The sequence below is a fragment of the Ochlerotatus camptorhynchus genome, unplaced genomic scaffold (genome assembly GCF_037179485.1).
Source record: "Ochlerotatus camptorhynchus isolate MF236.1 unplaced genomic scaffold, CSIRO-AGI_Acam_v1.1 ptg000036l, whole genome shotgun sequence".
NCBI lineage: Eukaryota > Metazoa > Arthropoda > Insecta > Diptera > Culicidae > Ochlerotatus > Ochlerotatus camptorhynchus.
The window spans coordinates 1,331,018-1,351,421 of record NW_027040527.1 but is presented as its reverse complement, the minus strand read 5'-3'; the positions used below and the strand labels follow the sequence as shown (position 1 = coordinate 1,351,421).

Below are 20,404 nucleotides of genomic sequence, written 5' to 3'. Positions count from 1 at the left end.
CATTAGAAAACATCAGAAAACGTTTACATTTAAAAACATCCGAACAACGTTTAGTTCTAACGTTTTGTACATCTGAAAACATCCTTAAAACGTTTGGTTCTAATGTCAATAGATTGAAATTTTTGACGTCAGACCGACATTAGAATGGCAAAATTTTGTTCCAAAATTTCTGATGTATACACCATGTTACGTTGCTTAAATACAACTAAATCATAATGTTTTCTAATGTTTGACATCAGGCATACATTTGATTTCGATGCTGATGTAGACATCAAAATCAAACGTTGGGCTAATGTAAATTTCTATTCGGGCCGTGCTGAGCACCAATGCTACCGACGTGCCAGGAAGGCAGCTCCCACACCTGGACCCTACCTATCGACCCATCAACTCATGAACCGGGGACCAACGGCTTTACCTCTCCCATCCGAAGGAAGGCGTGATCAGAGATGTTATGCCTCAGAACATCCCGGCGGCGCCGACTGGGATTGAACCCAGGCCTAGGGGAAGGCCAGCTTCAAGTATAAACATCAATACCGATGGTGGAAATATTAAATATTTTAATATTTGTGATATTTGTGAATGTCATACTTAGTCTGACAGTTGTTTTTTGTTTTTGACTATTTTTGGTTTTAAGTGTACATTTGACATTCGTTTAATGAAAAATGGATTTCACATGAGAGGCAAGTTATTCCCTTCACTATTATTCTAATATTTTTTTTTAAATGTAATATTTGGTTCTTTGATAAAAAGAACTTGAATGCGTGAAATATACGGGATTTACGCAGAAAACCCGCAAACATTTACTTTTCTCAGAGGGGAGAAAAAACTAATTCTGAAGCTGGCCAACACCATTCGTGATGCAGGCTTGGATCAATTCATGCCATCCAGCAAAACGGACAATTCGGAATCCGAGTCAATAGATTAATTTGAAACGGAAGTGTTAGAAACAATCCAATCATACTTCAAAGAACGGTATACATTTGTTTGAATTATTTTTCCAACTCTCAACTCTTTTCCAAATGCTGTGGATCTGTGTTGATTGATTCCAATTGAATGTCAAATTTTTTGCCGGACTCGGAAATCTATCGGCAAGTGTATCTCAGATAAAGGATAAAGGAGGATACAGAATGGCAATCATTACCTGTGTTCTCAAGTTCTCAATTATTATTCCCTATTTATTTAGGAACACGCAGATGCACATGTAAAACAAGGAAAAATAATCGAAGTTGAAGAATGGGGCGGGGGTCTTATCTGGGTGGGATGACTGTAGCCTGTCTTTTACCGACACGAAATAAAAAAAAAAACATCGACACGCCTAAGCCTCCGTGCATCCTCGGTGGAACACAACACTTGATCTTGCTGGCCGTCACCACCGAAATCCACTCCTTGTCCTCCTAAATTCGGCATTCCTTGGTAACTTGGTACATGATACCAATATACACGTTCCGTAGTCGTTTTCGTTTGATTCGCCATGAGCCTGGTGAGATTTGCTGCCGGATTTTGTAATGGACGAACGGCCAATGCCGAAGCCAAAAACGAAAAATTACGCAAAAATGATGACAAACAGAAAGCTGCATCAGTAAACATAAACAACAACGGTGAAACGTCATTGAGTGCACGGTTTACGCTATATAAGGTAAGATATTCCGGTAAATGACATTTGCATAGTGACGTCATTCCTTTCCTTTGAGAGCCTAGGAGAGCCTTTTGCTGAACAAAATGAAGTGATTTGCTGTGTCTGCAATGTATTTACACTGTACAATTTGAGTTATTCCCCTGAAAACTATTGAAAGATAGCAATGACGTCATTAGTCGACATTCAAACTTGATGTTTACAACCGAGAGTATATTACCTTGTTCATGTATACCGTGATTGAGTGTATTCGTTATAGCTACACTGTTAAAATTGTTTACTTTGTAGCTTTCCGTTTGACAGTTAATATCATTAATATTTATATCAAAAACTATAATAATTACTAATTTGAGCAATTTTTACACCAAATATTACTTCAGATCAAGTTGTACTTCCCCTAGACCCAGGCCTGCTGGGGTGAGAGGTAATCACGCTAACCACTACTCCACCGGCGCCGTTTGTGATGAAATTTGTAATTTATCACTTTTTTTTCGGACATTTGATATTATATTTCAGTTTTATGTTACAGCACGGGCGTCCATAAATAAACAGGTCCGCAAGTATCTTGCTCACTGAATAAAACATCTTCTGAATACCAATTTTTTCGATAAATTTTACACATATGATTTAATATATTTTTCATGATAAAACTCTCTGATTCGTTCCACTTTACTATTGATGATACACTACGTTTACTTTTATAGAACTATGTATTTATCAATTCCAAACCATTTTATAGCTCTTTAGATAATTACAACTTTCAAGTTTTCGAGTACTTCGTTCATCATTTAAAAAGTCAAAGGGTCTATTATGCAATCCAATTCAACCAGTCGGAAACTGTTAAACCTTATCGAAGAGTTGTTCGACCTGAGGTGAAGAATTTCTCGTGATGGATTAAAAAATCGGTGCATGCAACGTTGAACTACCGATTACAAATTTATAACATTAAAGGGTGTCCACGATGAAATTGCCACACACAAAATTGATTCGCAAAATTCGAGTTTTCATCCGATTGCGATCAAATTTTCAGGGATTGAGAAATAACTATTAAACTTCATTTTACCATTTTACTCGTATTTTATTTACAGTCCATACGCAAATGCCCGCACCTTGGCCTTAACCCCGGCCATAAGATTCTGCACATCCTGTGAATCAACCGTTTTTTGCATGTAAACCCATACTTTCTTCAGTTCCTCGACTGTCTTCACTACCTTAGGTCGTTTAAGAAGGTGCTGCTTCATAATCGCCCAGTACTTCTCGATGGGGCGGAGCTCCGGAGTGTTGGGAGGGTTGAACATTTTCGGCACGAAATAGACCTTATTGTCCGCATACCACTTCAGCACGTCCTTGGAGTAGTGGCATGAGGCCAAATCCGGCCAGAAGATTGTTGGGACGTTGTGGGCCTTCAGGAGAGGAAGCAGCCGCTTCTGGAGGCACTCTTTTATGTACACCTGTCCGTTCATCGTGTCCTGGGTCACGAAAGGTGTACTCCGCTTCCCGCACGTGCAGATGGCTTGCCAAACCAGGAATTTCTTCGCAAATTTGGACATCTTCTGAGTGCGGACATGCTCCGGGACGCTGAACTTATTCTTGGCCGTGAAAAACAGGTTGCCGGGGATCTGTTTGAAGTCGGCCTTCACATATGTTTCGTCGTCCATGATGCAGCATTCAACTTTCGTCAGCATGTTGAGGTACAACTTCCTGGCACGGGTTTTGGCGGACTTGTTCTGCTTCTCGTCGCGATTAGGGGCCTTTTGTACCTTGAACGTTCGAAGCCCAGCCTTAGTTTTGGCTTTCTGGACAAAACTTCGGCTTAGGTGCAGCTTCTTAGCCACATCCCTAACGGAGGCGTTCGGATTTCGGTTGAAGGCCCCAACTACGCGGTTGTGATTTTTGGTGTTGTACGGAATACTTTTTCCTTCACTTGTGGGCTTACGATCGGTGGTCAACCGTTCCTCGAACCGCTTAATCACTCGCGACACCGTGGAATTCGCGATTCACAACGTTTTAGCGATGGAACGATGCGAGAGATCCTTGTTCTCGTGATGAATGCGCAAGTTTCCGCGAGTTTTGATCACAGGACTTTAAAACTTGCAGGATGTAAATAATGCACTATGAACTAAATCCACCCAAATTTTCATCAAATTCTACCCAACGGTTAAAAAGTTAGAGCAATTTCATAGTGTGTCAATTTCATCGTGGACACCCTTTATTCCACACATTATTATCCCGAATCCCTTGCGAAAAACTATTGATTATGTATTTTCCTTATATATTAAAAGAAGGGAATATTCCCTTCTTTATCGTATATCCAAAGAATTAATTATTTACAGCTTTTGGAAATGAATTCGGGGTAATGGTCATTCGGGGTAGTGTACTATTCGGAATAACGGTTTTCGGGGTAGTGTACCGTTCGCGGTAACGGCGTTCGGGGCTATGGCGTTCGGGGTAATGACATTCGGGGTAGACTCATAGAATCAAACAAATACCATAAACGGACGGTAATCCGAATGGTAGAACTATTCCACAAAGACATCAACACGATTTTAAAAATATCCATATTGAAGGGTATTTGATGTTTCTTACATTTTATTATTTCCGGTTTCTAGACGTCAACACGATTACAAAAATACCCATATTGAAGGGTATTAAATTTTGATAATTAGCCTTATTCTGCCTGGCGGTGACGGTGAAGTGATGGTGAAGTGACAATTGTCACCTTGGCATAAATATTCTAGATCCTGTAGACGTCAGCATTGCTGCACAAACCTTTTCTCACGTCTTGGTATATGTCATTGACAGACACGTTTCCAAAAAGATCATCCATATCGACTCTCGCGTCCGCCGGCGCCGGTGGTGTAGTGGTAAGCGTGACTGCTTTCTAACACCCCAATGGGTCTGGGTTCTATCCCAGTCGAGGTCGGTGGAATTTTTCTGAGGCATAAAAATCTCTGGTCACGTCTTCCTTCCGAAGGGAAGTAAAGCCGTTGGTCCCGGCCTATGTGTGTTGAATGGGTGCTATATCCTACGCAGGTGTGGAAGTTGCCTTCCTGCACATTCGATTGCCGTCAATGTATGACAATCAGCGAATCCAAACACATAAAGCAACCAACGATACAGTCAAAACGGTTGCTACGTAGTCCATGACAAACTCGCTCTGTAACATAGCTCGATCCGAGTGGCAGAAGGATAATGATATATTGCTTGCCTGCTTTGTTGCAATATACACGGATGAGGTCATAGCTTGATATGAATCGAGAAAAGACATAACAAAATCCCATTAACACACGTGTATCATGTTCGGCTTTACTTCGTGAAGCAGCTTCTACCGCCCCGAGTGAGTTGTGTCGCACGGGCTGCTTGTCATAAAAAAGAAGGAAGAAGATTATATCATTATTGCTTTGCACTTCTGACATAGCGTTATTATTCGGTTCGTTGATCGCTTGTCATTTTGTCATTTGGAGATATTTTTGATTCCTTGATGGCAATCGATGTCCGTCGGTGATTCGCCTTGACACCAGTCCCGAAGTGACGTTTCTTCACACATATTTTGACAGTTCCTTATGTGGTTTTGCGTTGGAGTGAGAGAATAAGAAAAAGTCCGCCACACAGCAAAAAAAAATGTAATATCGATCAACGTAATTCAAGCTGATGTATGAAATAATGATGTAATAGCAAAAAGCAGATACAATATTACATCAATGGATGTAATTTTGTTCGCAAAATTGATGTACATCGTACAACGTTATATTACACAACCGATGGATCGACCTGGTTGCAGCAGTTTGGATGTAATATTCAACAACTTTTTTTCTGTTGCTGTTTCACACATAGACTGACAGTTACATGTGAGATTTCTCCATAGGAGTAAAGAGTTACAGAGCTCTCGTCAACGCCAATTGGCACTAGATTGCAGAACAGAGACCGACGTTAAATAAAGGAAAGAAGAAGAAGAAGACTCTCGCGTTCCGTGGATGACGAAAGATCTTCGCTCGTTGAAAAGAACTAAGAAGGCTGCTCTCAGAAGATTTACTAAACTCCGCACACTGCCGCTTTAATGCTACTATGTCAGATTCAACAACGAATATAAGCGGTTAAGTCGTCTCTGTTTTCAATGCTATCAAAGGAGGATTCAACGGCGGCTAAAATCACACCCGAAATCCTTCTGGAACTTCGTAAATGAGCAACGCAGGGCAGTTGGCTTACCCTCTTCAATGATTTTTAATGGTGAAATTGCTGGCAATCAACAAGACATTTGCAACCTGTTCTCAGCCAAATTTGCTAGTGTGTTTGAAGACGAGCAAATCTCCACTAATATCATTACATTCGCGGCCAGTAATGTTCCTTTAGTCAACCAAACGCTCAGCATGGTCGAAGCCACTACAGATACGATTTCTAGAGCAGCATCTAAACTTAAGGCTTCAGCTAAGGCTGGACCCGATGGTGTTCCGTCGATTATTCTTAAAAAGAACATCACTTGTCTTTTAGATCCACTGCGCCGCATATTCCAGCTCTCTCTTTCCAGTGGCATCTTTTCGCCTTGCTGGAAGACTAAGGATATGTTGAGCCCTTACGTATCCGAAGAGATGTTTTCAGAAGTGGAGGCGAACCAGCCCAAGGCTGAAAGCCTCCTTAATAAAGCTAAATAATAATAATAATGTTTTCAGAGCCTTAACCGTCGCCGATACTCTGCAAGGAAGCAATTCTACAAGTGAACATTAATGTTCAACCTCGATCACTACGCAACAGTCTTATGCTGAGACTTCCACTTCTTCGAACTAATTATAGCTTAGAGAGCGCTATTTACAGCTTGCAGCGAGTGTTCAACCGAGTAGCATCGATGTTCGATTTCCACTTGACACCGAATATGCTTCGCCGAAGATTCTCTGCCTTTTTTTGCTGACCGAAGGCGCTTTTTTATATAAAGCGTTTATTTTTCCAGGCTTATTTGCTGTAGCTTTGCGGAGCCGATATTCATTGTTTAGATTACAAAATTACTTAAAACTAACGTTAGTAAAGCGGGGCCGATTACTCGCGGCTATCTCGAGGTTCTCTTCTTCTTCTTCGCATTTCAAGCTTATTGCATATCGCATATTAGCTTTTGCGTGCTCTCAACTTAGTGTTCTAGATGCACTTCCACAGTTATTAATTGAGAACTTTCGATGCCTGTACCATTTTTGCATTGATATGATTGTGTGGCAAGTCCAATCATACTTCTATGCCCAGAGAAGTCGAGAAATTTTCCAACCCGAAAAATTCCTAGAACGAACCGGGAATCGAACCCAGCCATCTCCAGCATGGTGTTGCTTTGTAGCTGCGCATTTACCGACTGAGCTAAGGGAGGCCCCTCTCAAGGTTATGGGTAACAAATGGATGGAAGGGTAGGGATTGTTAACACAAGGTTTGGAGAGCAATGTGCTCGTGATCTCGAGCTAAGCGACACTCTGATGAAAAAGACAAACATGGGGGTACACCGATGGGCAGCTAACAACTTAGGAGAACACAAGATGACACTAACTTCTAAATCCTCAGATCTATCCGTTTTAAAAACACATAATCTCTAACGGGTATCGCGGGTTGTTTTCCTCGGGCCCTGAGGGATGTGGATAACTCATATCTGGCAACACGGTGTAAGGTACATCACCGAAGGCGCTTGATGCCCAACAACTAAGTGTAAAATTTAAGACTTAGGTATAAATTTTTAGTAAGTTGACAATGCTTTCCTAGTTATTTTCGTTTGTAACTGTAGTATATGTAGTCTGTATGATCTGTACTTTTTTTTTACAACACACCATTGGGACTATTTCTAGTCTGTTGATGCAAACATGAGGCCTCCCTTAGCTCAGTCGGTAAAGGCGCAGCTACAAAGCAAGACCATGCTGGAGGTGGCTGGGTTCGATTTCCGGTCCAGTCTAGGAATTTTTCGGGTTGGAAAATTTCTCGACTTCCCTGGGCATAGAAGTATGATTGGACTTGCCACACAATTATACCAATGCAAAAATGGTACAGGCATCGAAAGCTCTCAATTAATAATTGTGGAAGTGCATCTAGAACACTAAATTGAGAGCACGCAATAAGCTAATATGCGATATGCAATACATAACAAATAAAAAAATAAACAAAGAGTCTCCATGCAAATCAAATGGAGAGTCACCTCACCCGAGGTGGCAATTGTCACTGCACTAGTGACAGCGAGTCATCTCACCTCACACGCCGCGCAGAATAGGCCTAAATGTTTCTCAGATTTTATATAACCGGAATCCGCCAAATAGCGCGAAAATAGAGGGTTTAATTTTCAAAAATGTAATAAAAGATTTGTTTATATTTTTAACAGAAACGGTCAACCACATAAGTACCGGTCTCTTTCTTGAAGTAGATTTCAGATTTGTCATCAAAAATACCTTGTGGACAACCGGAGGGCTTTCTCATAAAATTGGTTTCCAAAGCCTGATCCCTTATCGGCCATCAGCCGAAGTTTTTAACCGTTCCAATAATCGAACTACATGACAATAAAATACTCCAGATGAATGATCCTCGTCCTCGTCCAGTCGCCTCGTTCTGACCGACCACCGCTTACTCGGTCCAACGGTGGCAACAACCCGGATTCGTACAAACGTAGTACAGTCTCATTTCCTCTTCAGCTCGTCGTGTCTGTGCCTGGAAGAAGACCGCCTCCCGGTGGGTACATTTGGGACAGGCGTGTTCCTCCGTTCGGGGCAGCGTCGGATCAGATATCACGTCCGGTACAATGTGGGTCAGTTCGCTGGAAGGATATGACAATTGAGGTTATGCTTCACGCCGCGCGCAATTCTCTGGACTTACTCAATTTCGTGCATAATTTTGTTCACGTAGATGCAGTTCGAATCGGCTTCCTGTTTGTAGTCGCAGTTCCGGCAGGCGTACAGCAGCACTTTGTTTTCTTTGTCTTCCTTCGGGTATAACATGTTGTTGCTGCGGGTAATGATTAGCGGTGGAACATAATTCATGGATTTTAAACCAACTTACCATTCCTGACAGAAACGAATGCCAACGAACCCGGGTCCATCGTCGTGGGCAGGAGCGTCAAATGCCATTTTGGATCAATATTTTAATGAGAAAATCTGATTTTATTGAAAGAAATTACTGGGGAAGATCCTAACACAGCGATCTGTTTACGCCTTATGACGTTTCTCCAACATAAATGCTAGGTAGGGGTGTGCGAGGAACCGATTCGAACCGGTTCAGTTTAGGTGATGTTACACTGCAGCATACATTTCCAATAAGAATCATGCTCGCGATGGTTCGAGAGAGTTCTCGATAGCATAATGTGCAATGTTTATAAAAAAAAACTGTTTTGTTGAGTCGCACAACGCAGCTGAGAGTGACACAGACGACACGAGGTTGGATTGTGTGTAGAAGACGATCGTGAGGTTCCGTGAAGGTGAACATTCTATTGCCCAGATTTGGTGAAAACCTTGAAAATCAGTACTGTAAAAATGGCCAGTGGAGGAGATAATCCGGACCAGCCGAGGCAGCCTCGAAACATGCAGGTAAGAAGACATGGGAGGATTAAAGATTGAATACTCATGCAAAGTCCTTAGGGTCTGTTGAAATTTGCGATGGAAGCAACACAAGCGGAAGATGCTCCCCATGAGTCACACGTCCAGCCATTGGACGAGGAACGTCGTCGGTTTCTGGAGCAGGCTCTCAAATCGCTTACACTGGATGTGGTCGAGGAGATTGAGAAAGCCATGAAAACTCTCATGGATCCTAGCACGGACGAGGAGGACAAAGCGCAAGCCATCGAGATCATCATTGATTTTGTACAGGACATTGATGCTGCCAATGGTAGGAAGTCAGATCAATTATTTGCTTTGCCACCGCAAAATTCCAATCGCAATTTAACCTTTTCTAGACTTCTTCAAAGTGGGCGGTAATGTCATCATAAATCCAGGTCTCGATTCACCGAATTCGGACGTTCGCGCAGGAACACTTCGGCTGATAGCAGAACTAGCCCAAAACAACCCCTACTGTCAGCAGCAGCTGCTGGAAGCGAACACGTTGCCTCGGACAGTCGAGCTTTTATCGGATGAACCGGCGGTAGCAAGCCAAGCCATGCACGCCATCTCCTGCATGGTTCGACACCACGAACCTTCTTTGGCGGCGTTCATCGACCTGGGAGGGCTGGAGTGTATCCTTGGATGCATTCAGACCGATAACGAAAAGCTCCGCATCAAATCGTCGTTCCTAATGTCCAACCTGTGCACGGAATTCGCAACCGTGAGGGATGAATTTATCATACTGAATGCGGTGGAACGGGTGGTGGCCGCCGTGAAACCATCGAAACAATTTGAACCCAAGCTGGAAACGGCACTGTCTACGCTGAATGTGCTCACGGAGAGTGATGAAGCTGTCCGCCGGAGTCAGGAGTCGAGTTTGCAGCTGAAAGAAAAGTTGGAACTGGTGCTGAAGCTGAACAACGGGAAGGAGGAGTGTTTGGTAGGTTTTGGGATTATATTTGGATAATTTTAATGCGAGCTTTAACAATGGGCTTCATTGCAGGAACAGATTGAATATGCAAATACGTTACTAAAGCGATGTTTCTCCGATGATAATGGTGGCACTGACCGATAAATAAAGACAAATTGTGGCGTTCATAGTTGTAAGCTGAAACGTTGGCACTTTTAATGTTATCAAGATGATGACAGCCCTTAATGAGATGGGGGATTAATGTGCAGGAACTCACCTCACGTTAGAACCAGGTAACAATCATGTAAATATTTATTACTATCTGCTTGAGCTAGTTAAGCCTTCTAAATGTTGTGTTCAAGATACTGTCAGATGCAGTTAAGGTAGTAGCCATTAGAAATGCTTGAGTAGACTATTAACAAGGTAGAGTATCGAAATGTGTAACCAAAATCACCCCCTCCCCGTCAAAAAAAGAAGCACAAAAATTGATGAAAAACAAAGAACGGATAAATAAGAAAACAAATAGAAGATGTTTTAATGATCATCAGGCATTGATAATGTCAGGAGCTTGCTTGAAATGATCCAGCCCGGTTCTATACGCATGTAAGCATTCACATTAGGGTGGTTCAAAATATCGATCGATTCTAATTCAGGGTGTAGGGATGGGACCCACTAAACCTTTTTTTTCCTCTGTTCGGGACCTAACACCACTGCGACCAGTAATTTGATCTATAGTAGTATATCCCCGTGTCCTTAGTTTAGTGCATGTCGTATTACCATAGAGGTAACTCTAAGACCACTGGGTCCCGAAGAAAATCATTATTATTTTTGGCTCACTCAGTACCAGAACAACCATACTGGGTCCCGAAGAAAATCATTATTATTTTTGGCTCACTCAGTACCAGAAATTATACCAACAATCAATACGAAACTAACGATTTTAAATTGGCTCACCACTTTAGTAGCCTATTGGTCCCAAGCAAACGATTAACGTACCCTATTCTAGTTGAAATTCTATTACTACACTATGTTTGTTTTGATTCGCTATGAAAGTTTGACAGATAACATCAGGGGTGTGTGGATTCATGCAGAACATGCAGGGGTGAGTGAAATAGCTTGGGACTGCTTGGGACCGTTGTTCTGGTACTGAGTGAGCCAAAAATAATAATGATTTTCTTCGGGACCCAGTGGTCTTAGAGTTACCTCTATGGTATTACTCCATCACTATTGAGAAATGATGAAGTATTCGATTTTTTTACAGTTGTCATTCTCGCATTTATCGCAAGGATCCGACTCTAATTGAAAGGTCCCGCTATTTATACCCTTCGGAGTGTTGAAACACCCTCCAAAGGCGCGCCCCTTTGTCAGTCAAAATTGTATTCCTTAGCAAAAAATTCAGGAATAACAACGATAATGACCATGCATCAGAACCCTAGTCTTAACCACTTCAAACTAGGGAACAACGAATAGAAGATTAGGAAACACATAGATGAAGACTAATTCATTTTTTCCTTGTTTCAAGATCATCCTCGGTGGACAAAGCCGAGTCTTGTCACTATCAACAAGGCATAAAAAGTAACAAGGACTAAGATGTGTTCCTTTGATTGCTGAAAAATCCTGTTCCCTTAGTTTGAAGTAGTCAGGACTAGGAATCGGTGGTAGATCTTACATCCCGTAACGTACCACTAAACCTTACCCTGCGCGCTTGGCCCTTGATCTCCCCGGAACCGCCCGAAGGCATTACTTCGTGGGAGGGGCCGCTATAGCGCTATGGCACTTCTCTAGCAATACTCTATCGATCTAGTCGGGCAGTAGGTAACTGCTGCCCGGCACGCCTCTGTCGTTGTAGTTCCGAAACTATGTGGGTGACCGCAGTCACCACCGCGCTCCAGTTCTCGGTGGTACCACACATCCTAGGGACGATGTTATCCGGACTGGTATCCGCTCCGCATATCGCTAGCATAACGCTCATTACTGGCTTGAAGCGTGGACAGGCGAACATAACGTGTTCGGCCGTCTCTTCGACAACAGCGCACGCGGGGCAGATGGGAGTACTTGCATGTCCGAACCTATGCAAGTAACTCCTAAAGCATCCATGGCCTGACAGGAACTGTGTCAGGTGGAAGTTTACTTCCCCGTGGCACCTGTTGACCCAGCTTGATACGGAAGGTATCAAGCGGTAGGTCCACCTCCCCTTTATGGAGTTTTTCCACTCCGACTGCCATCTCGCAATCGACACCGCTCGCGCGTTGTTGCGCACCCCTCGAAGGGTCCTCGTGTCATAGCACACCACGTCCTCCTTGATGATGAGGCCGATTGGCATCATCCCTGCTATGACACAGACGGCCTCCCTCGAGATGGTGCGGTATGCACTGGCCACCCTCAAGCACATTAGCCTGTGTGTACTCTCTAATTACCGGCTGTGACAGTACACACTTAGTTTTTTCTACCGAGCTCGGCTGTGCAAATCTCGGCAAAATAAGTTTCACTGAGATCTCAGCAAAAGTGACATTTCATTGCTGAGTCTCGGATAATGCTTAGCTGAATCTCAGCAAACAAATGAAATGTTTGCTGATATCTCAGTGAAACTTTTTTTGCCGAGATTTGCGCAGCCGATATCGGTAGCCGTATCTGAGGATAGATACTACGACCCCAGCGAGGAGCCTGCACTTACTGGCACTCACTGCCGAGCTGTTTGACATCATGTGGGATAATGCCCCCACAGCCATAGACGCTCTCTTGCAGGCGTACTCGACGTGGCATCATCGAGCATAACCCCCAAGAGTTTCAGAGAGCGCACAGCACTAATTGTGCTTCCGCCGACTGTCAACGTCGCATGCTGTACTGACATGCGATTGTTGACTACGACCACTTCCGTCTTGTGATGGGCGAGCTCCAGTTTCCTGGATCTCATCCATTCCTCCACAAGCTTGACGCAGTGAGCCGCTGTCAGCTCTACCTCCTCGAGGGATTCCCCGTAGGCTACCAGCGTGACATCGTCGGCAAAACCTACAATTTTCACGCCTACTGGGAATCTTATCCTCAACACTCCGTCGTACATGACGTTCCATAACACCGGGCCCAGGATGGAGCCTTGTGGCACTCCTGCGGTGACTCTAACGCATTTTTCGCCATCTTCTGTGTCGTACTTCAACACACGATTCTGGAAGTAGCTTTCGAGAATTATGTACAGCCCTACGGGAATTCGGAGTTGATGTAGCGAGCGGGCTATCGCCCCCCAGCCCGCGCTGTTGAACGCGTTCTTCACGTCTAGAGTTACCACAGCGCAGTAACGAATACCCCTTCGTTTCCGGTGGACCACCGCTGCCGTCTGGATGACGTCGCGGATAGCTTCCACCGTAGATATGCCTTTACGGAACCCGTACTGGCTGCTTGACAGGCTGTCTACACCTTCGGTGTAAGCCGACAACTTGTTGAGGATGACCCTCTCAACCAGTTTACCAGTGGTGTCCAACAAACAAATAGGCCTGTATGCTGACGGGTCCCCAGGGGGTTTTCCTGGCTTCGGGAGCAGCACCAGCTTCTGCCGCTTCCACGCATCTGGGAAGATGCCTAGGTGCAGACAGGTCTGAAAAACAGAACGGAACATGCCTTGATTTTCCGCAACGGCCGCCCTTAGAGCCGGGGCCTTGCCCACCACCAGCGACTTGGCAATATCACTCAGTTCTTTGTTTGTCACTCTAGACACTTCTCCATGATCCGCGACTGGGATCCGCGGCCAGGAGTCTACGTCCCTACGTGGAAACAAGAACCCAACAATCGACGCCAGCATCGCCGACGATCTCTCCGGGGGTGCCGCCACGCCACGGGTCTTGGCCATAACCACTTTGTGAGCATCCCCCCATGGGTTCATGTTAGTGCTTTGGCATAAACTGTCAAAGCACGCACGCTTGCGTCTGGCAATCTTTTTGTTGAGGGCCGCCTTAGCCGCTCGAAGAGCGACGCGGCGTTCCTCTCGAGATTCGGTCGTACGAGCTCGTTGCATCCTCCTTCTAGCATGGAGGCAAGACGCCCTAAGGATAGCAATCGACTCGCTCCACCAGTACACCGGTCTATGGCCATGCCTGGGATAGGCTCTCCTAGGCCTGGTTGTATCGCACGCCCTTGTCAGCGCTGCTACCAGTTCTTCCCCCGTCAGATCCGGGGTTATTCGCTCCCGCCTCAGTGCTTCGCCGAAGACCTCTTCCTCGAAGAACGACGTCCACCAGCCTCGAGCGCAGGAAGGATTTCCTCCTGCCACTCGCCTCTCACCTGGCCCCACACTGTACCGAATCGCCTGATGGTCACTATGGGTGTAACCCTCATCGACCCTCCAGTGTAGGTTGCCCTCCAAACACCATTCCTTCTGTAGGTACTGACCGAGCCGGTGTTGGCTAGTACAATGTCCAGTTTGGCCATTGTCTCCAGTAGGATGCATCCTCTCTGGTTGGTGTGGTGGCTGCCCCACTCCACCGCCCATGCGTTGAAGTCGCTCGCAATGACCACCGGTCTTAGGCCGATAAGTACCACAGTGAATCTGTCCACCATCTGCGAGAACTGCTCGAAAGACCACCTGGGCGGAGCATAACAGCTACTTAAATATACTCCATTAACCCTGGCGATCACGAATCCCTCGCTCGAGTTGGACACGACTACCTCCTGAATGGGGAAGCTCCCCATCGTGCATATCGCCGCCATCCCCAACGCGTCCGTGACCCAATTCCCGTTGCCGGTTGGGACGCGGTACGGGTCGGAGATGATTGCGACATCCGCTCCCCATTCCGCTGCCGATTGCCATAGCAGTTGCTGGGCAGCCGAGCAGTGGTTCAGGTTCAACTGCGCTACCTCGAACATGGCTGAGCATTGCTCTTGGCCGGGGCAGCATTACTCTTGGCCCATGGGCAGCGTGGGCCACCTGCCATGTGGTTGGTAGGGGATTTCCCTTTCTCCGCGCATATAGTGCACCTTGGCGGCTTTTGGCAACCTTGTGCCTTATAACACTCCAAGCCGCACCATCTGCACAGCTTGCTTCTTTCGGTGTTCTTGCAGTCCCGAGCCACATGGCCCTGGCCGAAGCACCTAAAGCAAGCTGTAACCGGTCGGGGAATACTCACGAGGCAAACCGACCAGCCCACTCGCACCCTCCCTGTGGCTACCCCCTTTCTGGCATCAGCTGCCGAGAGCTTGACGGTAGCCACTTGGGTGGAAAACAGTCCCTTCATCAAGGTAATCGCTGTTTGCGGTACCTCGACTTGACACTGCTCCCTGAGCGCCGTGACTATCTCGGTCGCCTCCGTCACTTCGTCCAGGTCCTTGACCTGGATGGTGATCGTCGAGCCTAGCGACTTCACCTGCACCCCATTACCAACGACCTCCTTTGCCAGTTTCTGGTAGGTTGGTCCCTAGTCTTTAGCGCCCCGCTTGAGCACCAGGAGCATCTCACCAGTACGAGTGCGCCTGATGGCGCCTGATGCTCCTCACGTTGCTGCCCATCTCCGTAAGACGCTCGTCCGTTCTCATCTTCTTCAAGACTTCCGCGTATTTCGACGCTTCCGTCTTAAAGATGAGAGCCTCGCCCTTCGTCTTGTTCCTGTTCCGGGCAGTGCTGCTCTTGGAGGCAGTTTTGTCCGGGGGTTTCGGGAGTTTCAGGGGAGCGCCCTTCTTACCGCCCTGCTTCCCACTCTGCTTGGAGCCGCTATTTATCTCAACTGATTTTCCATTCAATATTTCAGTCCTCTTCTGCGGATCGTCCACTGTTGCAGTGATGGGCCACCGCCACGCACTCCACCTGGGCAGAGACTTTCCGTCTCTTAGGGCGTGCCGCGCCCTTTACTGGCGAGGGTGAGGGCCGATCGCGCTTCTGTCCCTGCGTCACGGCAAAGTGGAGGGCCTCGCTGGCCATCGTGTTGTTGCCCGCGAAGTTGAAGGCGTCCGTCTGGGTAGACTTCGGCTGCTTCTGTTCTGCCCTCTCGGCGACCTCTAGTCGCTTCCTAAGCCGCTCGTGGTCGTCCTGGGCCTCGTTCACGGTTGCGCGGAGCTGTCGCAAGGCCTGCTTTAGGTCCTTCGCGATGTTGTTCCGCATGCTCGTGAACTCAATGATGGCGTCGAGCTGTGCCAGCAACCTAGGGAGGGCCCCAAAGCTATTCATGGCTCTGATTAGCCCGGGCCCGTCCATCGGTTACTCCTCCGGCTGTCCACCGATCTCGACCGTTGTCTCTGCGTCTCGCGGAGATTTCGACCGTTTGTTCGGATCACTATTTTGGGGAGATCTGGTTAGACCACCCATGATGTGCCGTATCACCTTGTTGCATGATGTGCCGTATCACCTTAAATGGTTGATAACTATAAATCTCATGAAGGCTCATCATGGATACATTTATTTAGCTATGATTAATTGATTTTTAAAATACTGCCGTATCATTCCTCTTGCGTCCATGTAACACTGGAGTGCAAGTTTTGAAGTAAAATGTAAGCCCTTAACATGTTTTCAATATTTAAGAGCGTAGGTACTTTAATATTGTTTTACAGGATGGCTGCCTCGCGAATTAAACCATTTGATGTGAAATTAGAAGCCAGTCGCCTATCGTCTGAGTGGGAATTTTGGAAGAATGATTTGGAGTCATTTTTCTTAGCGCAAAGCATTGATTCGCAATTCGAAATGCGAGCCCAGCCTATTTGGGAGGACCCGGGCTACAGGATTTGCTCCGTTATCTTCCAGGAGTTAACCATGTACACCACGTTACTGCGGACCCACCGTATTTCAATGTTGCAGTTAAATGTCTGGACGACTATTTCGAGCCATTCCGCCGTAAAACATATGAAAGACATCTTTTCATCAAATTGTGCAAAATTCAGATGAGAGATTTACCGATATTGTCATGCTTTTCCGACGATTTGCGTACCAAACTGTTGCAGAAAGATCGTAGTCTGGACGAAGTTGTAGCGTTGAGCACAAGTATGGCCGAGTCGCTTCAGCAGTCTAAAAAGTTTGGAAAACCTGGGTTGCAACCCAGACAAGAATATGAAGTAAATGCTGTTTCTCGACCGTTTCGTCGTACATTTCGAAGTGAATCACATTCCGAACAACGTGTTGCTAAATATCCTGGGACGAATATTTTTCGGAATCAGCCAAGTGGAAGGTTTGTTTGTTATAGTTGTGGACGTCGAGGCCACACTCAAGGTAGCAATGAGTGTCCAGCAAAACAAACGAAGTGCGCAATCTGTGGCAAGGTGGGCCACTGGGAAAAACGTAGTTTTAGAAGTTTTAAACGTCGATCAGGAAGTCCATCATCAGGACCAAAAGTCAAGCGCATTTCGAGCTATCTCTGAAGAAGCTGAAAAAGGAAACACAAAAGATTACATTTTCTATGCAATGGGATAACGGTGCCGGTGGTGTAGTGGTAAGCGTGATTACCTCTCACCCCAGCAGGCCTGGGTTCAATACCAGTCGGCGCCGCCGGGATGTTCTGAGGCATAACATCTCTGATCACGCCTTCCTTCGGATGGGAAGTGAATACGTTGGTCCCCGGTTCATGAGTTGATGGGTCGATAGGTAGGTTCCAGGTGTGGGAGCTGCCTTCCTGGCACGTCGGTAGCATTGGTGCTCAGCACGGAAAACAAGATCGACGGAAAAAACAAACCAAAGGAAAAAAAAAAATATGCAATTTGACGTAATGTGTGTATCTTCAAGTTCGGCGGGGTAGATATACCTATGACAATTGATTCAGGTGCAGATGCCAATATAATCGCAAATAGCGTATGGAAGGAAATGAAGGAAGCTAAAGTGAATGTGTCAGAAATGAGTATTGAAGCTGATCGATCACTTCTCGCATATGCATTCAACGAGCCCATGCAGATAGTAGGTATGTTCAGAACGGAGATTGAAGCTGCAGGCAGGCTTGCTTCCACTCATTTGCTATAAAAAAATATTTTTTGAAATTACGAAATCATTAGATAATATAATGATAATTAGTACTTGTAAGTTACAAAAAAGGTTTGCAAACTATGTGTTTGACACAAACAACCTGTCATTATTGCTTTCAGTGCGTCACAATCAGCGATTTTACGATTCGTGAGCGCTCACTCTGAGTGAACGCTCACGAGTCAGATTGATGATTGTGACGCACTGAAAGCGAAATTGACAGGTTTTATGTGTCCAATACATACTTCTAAGCATTTTCTTGCATCTGACAAATACAAAATATCATTATAATATCTAATGATTTCATAATTCAAAAAAACATTTTTTTTATAGCAAGTGAGTGGAAGCAACCCTGGCTGCAGGTAACAAAACTGTTGCAAAGTTTTATGTAGTAGAAGACGGCCAGCGATGCTTGCTGGGAGACCAAACAGCAAAGGATTTACACTTGCTTAAAGTTGGTTTTGATGTAGAGTCGATCGAAATGAAACAAGTTAGTCCTAGGGGCATCCCACTCTACACTTTGTATTTTTCCTAATATACATATGAAAATCTTAGTGATATCTAAGATACCCAAAAATACTTAAAAATATGTCAATTTGATTTGCTTGTTTATCCAATGTCAGGCGTTTTGTGTGGATATTGGTTAATTTGTTAAACAATTAGCATTCATTTGATTAGGAGCGTGAACAGCTATAGGTGTCCTGGACCATTTTTGGTGTAATCTGTTCACCATGTACCAGAAAGAATTAATTATGATAGGCATTGAAACCTTTTGTTGTTATTCGTTCGAGTTCCATCATTTGTATAACCAATCTAATAGTGAACTTTGTGTTGTTCTTTTTCCGCTCGGTTCTTGGCTGTGTGACTATGACAATGCCTGATAAGAACATAATTGGATGTACGAAACCATGTGACCATACTCTCACCCATATTCTCGTCCGGACAGTATTTTAAACGAGAATATGGGCGTATTGCGGAAACGCAGATCTCGTAGCTTTCCACCTTCTAAACGCAGAATATTCTTATTACAGTAGATAATAAACCATAAAGGCCACTGGACACAGTATAAGCAACATAGTTAGAATTATTCAAATGAACGGGTTAAGTTCTCTTTATTTTCCTACGTATAATTTAAACAAGTAAAACGTTGTGTTCAATGTGATATAATAATTGCATTAATTTTTCAAAATAATCAATACAGTAGTTTATTCAAAAGGAGAGTCAAAAGGGCCAAAAGCTTTTGGCCAGAAACGAATCACGATCATTCCCATTCAACACACGGTAGATCGACAAACTTTTCTTCCTGCATTTGCTCAGGCCTGCAACACGTTTTCACGGCTTCAGATCCTCGATACTGCAAAAACAAAATCGTAGTCAGATGATTCACTCCTAGGTAATTAACATGTTTAGAAATAAGGTGAATTCCGCCCTGAGCGATGTTTCACGCGCAAGGCGAAATTTTGCGAAGGTACGAGAGGGAGAGAGAGAGAGAAAAGTACTAGTTGTCTCTCTCATGCCATCGCTAATTTTGCTCCGGTCAGCTAATGCACGCATATATCTGAATATACCAATACTCATCATCGCAGGATCTTAGTGCACCGAGAGGGTATATGTGAGTCAATACACACCTAGAGTTCAGTCGATCGGTAAATACCGTTAAACTTGTACTGAAAACATCATTATTTGTAACCAGCCCTTGAAGCATTTTTACAAGCTGAATCGCTGAAAAATATAACTTAAATAATTGTACTAATTTATACTCATAATGAAAATAGGGTAAATGTCGGCTTCAGCACCCATTGACTGTTTTCGGCAACCACAATTTAAACGATAATTTCACTATGATGTCCCATCAACACACTTCCCTGAATGTATCCAAACGATTCTTTAGTCTTTCAGCCTCAATCTGATTATATTTGTACGACCGAGCAATCCTATTATGCCAGATTTATCTTCAAATGAAGCATATGCACTGCAAAAAGGGGCTGATTTCGAGTTGCCGATAATAGAACAGCTGGTTAACATGCAGTTCTAATGGGAAGGTTGCCGAAGAAAAAGAGGCTGCCGACAATAGTCACACTCACCTGAGAAGTTTGGAGCGTTGTGAAAACGCTTTCAACCCGTTTTGAAAAATTCTGTCGATTGGAATGGATAGAGAAGCAAGCAGCAGATGAATTTTAACAAACAGACACGTTATATATGTGCGTGACGCTGAAAAAATGCTAATAGAAGTGCGGACGCTGCTTAGATTGACGAGAATACGTAAATTCCCCTACTTAACACTCCTATTTGTATAAACACAAGACGACCGAAAACAACAAGTCAACAACAAACACATACACTAGCAACCGGTCATCAAAAAATAAGTGTTACTTCGATGGAAATTTATAGCCATGGTTTAA

General features: G+C 44.7%; 2 protein-coding genes across 3 annotated transcripts in view; one reads left to right on the top strand and one right to left on the bottom strand.

Moving 5' to 3' along the window:
• Positions 1-8,136: 8,136 nt before the first annotated feature.
• The window catches only part of LOC135710524 (DNA-directed RNA polymerase II subunit RPB9), a 344,595-nt gene continuing 332,327 nt past the window's right edge, over positions 8,137-20,404 (bottom strand). Inside the window, exons 2-4 of the mRNA XM_065233126.1 lie at positions 8,639-8,755; positions 8,456-8,584; positions 8,137-8,396 (exon numbers count right to left, since the gene is read on the bottom strand). Coding sequence (XP_065089198.1) covers positions 8,207-8,396; positions 8,456-8,584; positions 8,639-8,706 — 387 coding nt within the window. The 5' untranslated portion in view covers positions 8,707-8,755 and the 3' untranslated portion in view covers positions 8,137-8,206. The remainder of the gene's footprint in view (positions 8,397-8,455; positions 8,585-8,638; positions 8,756-20,404) is intronic.
• On the top strand, positions 9,042-10,280 carry LOC135709978 (hsp70-binding protein 1-like). 2 transcript variants are annotated; one of them, XM_065232436.1, is made up of 4 exons: positions 9,042-9,162; positions 9,214-9,460; positions 9,528-10,111; positions 10,175-10,280. In XM_065232436.1, exons 1-4 carry the CDS (start codon positions 9,109-9,111, stop codon positions 10,244-10,246), a joined length of 957 nt encoding a protein of 318 aa, XP_065088508.1. In that variant the 5' UTR covers positions 9,042-9,108; the 3' UTR covers positions 10,247-10,280. The 2 variants fall into 2 exon arrangements, with proteins under 2 accessions (XP_065088508.1, XP_065088515.1); XM_065232443.1 differs by having other exon boundaries at positions 10,181-10,268.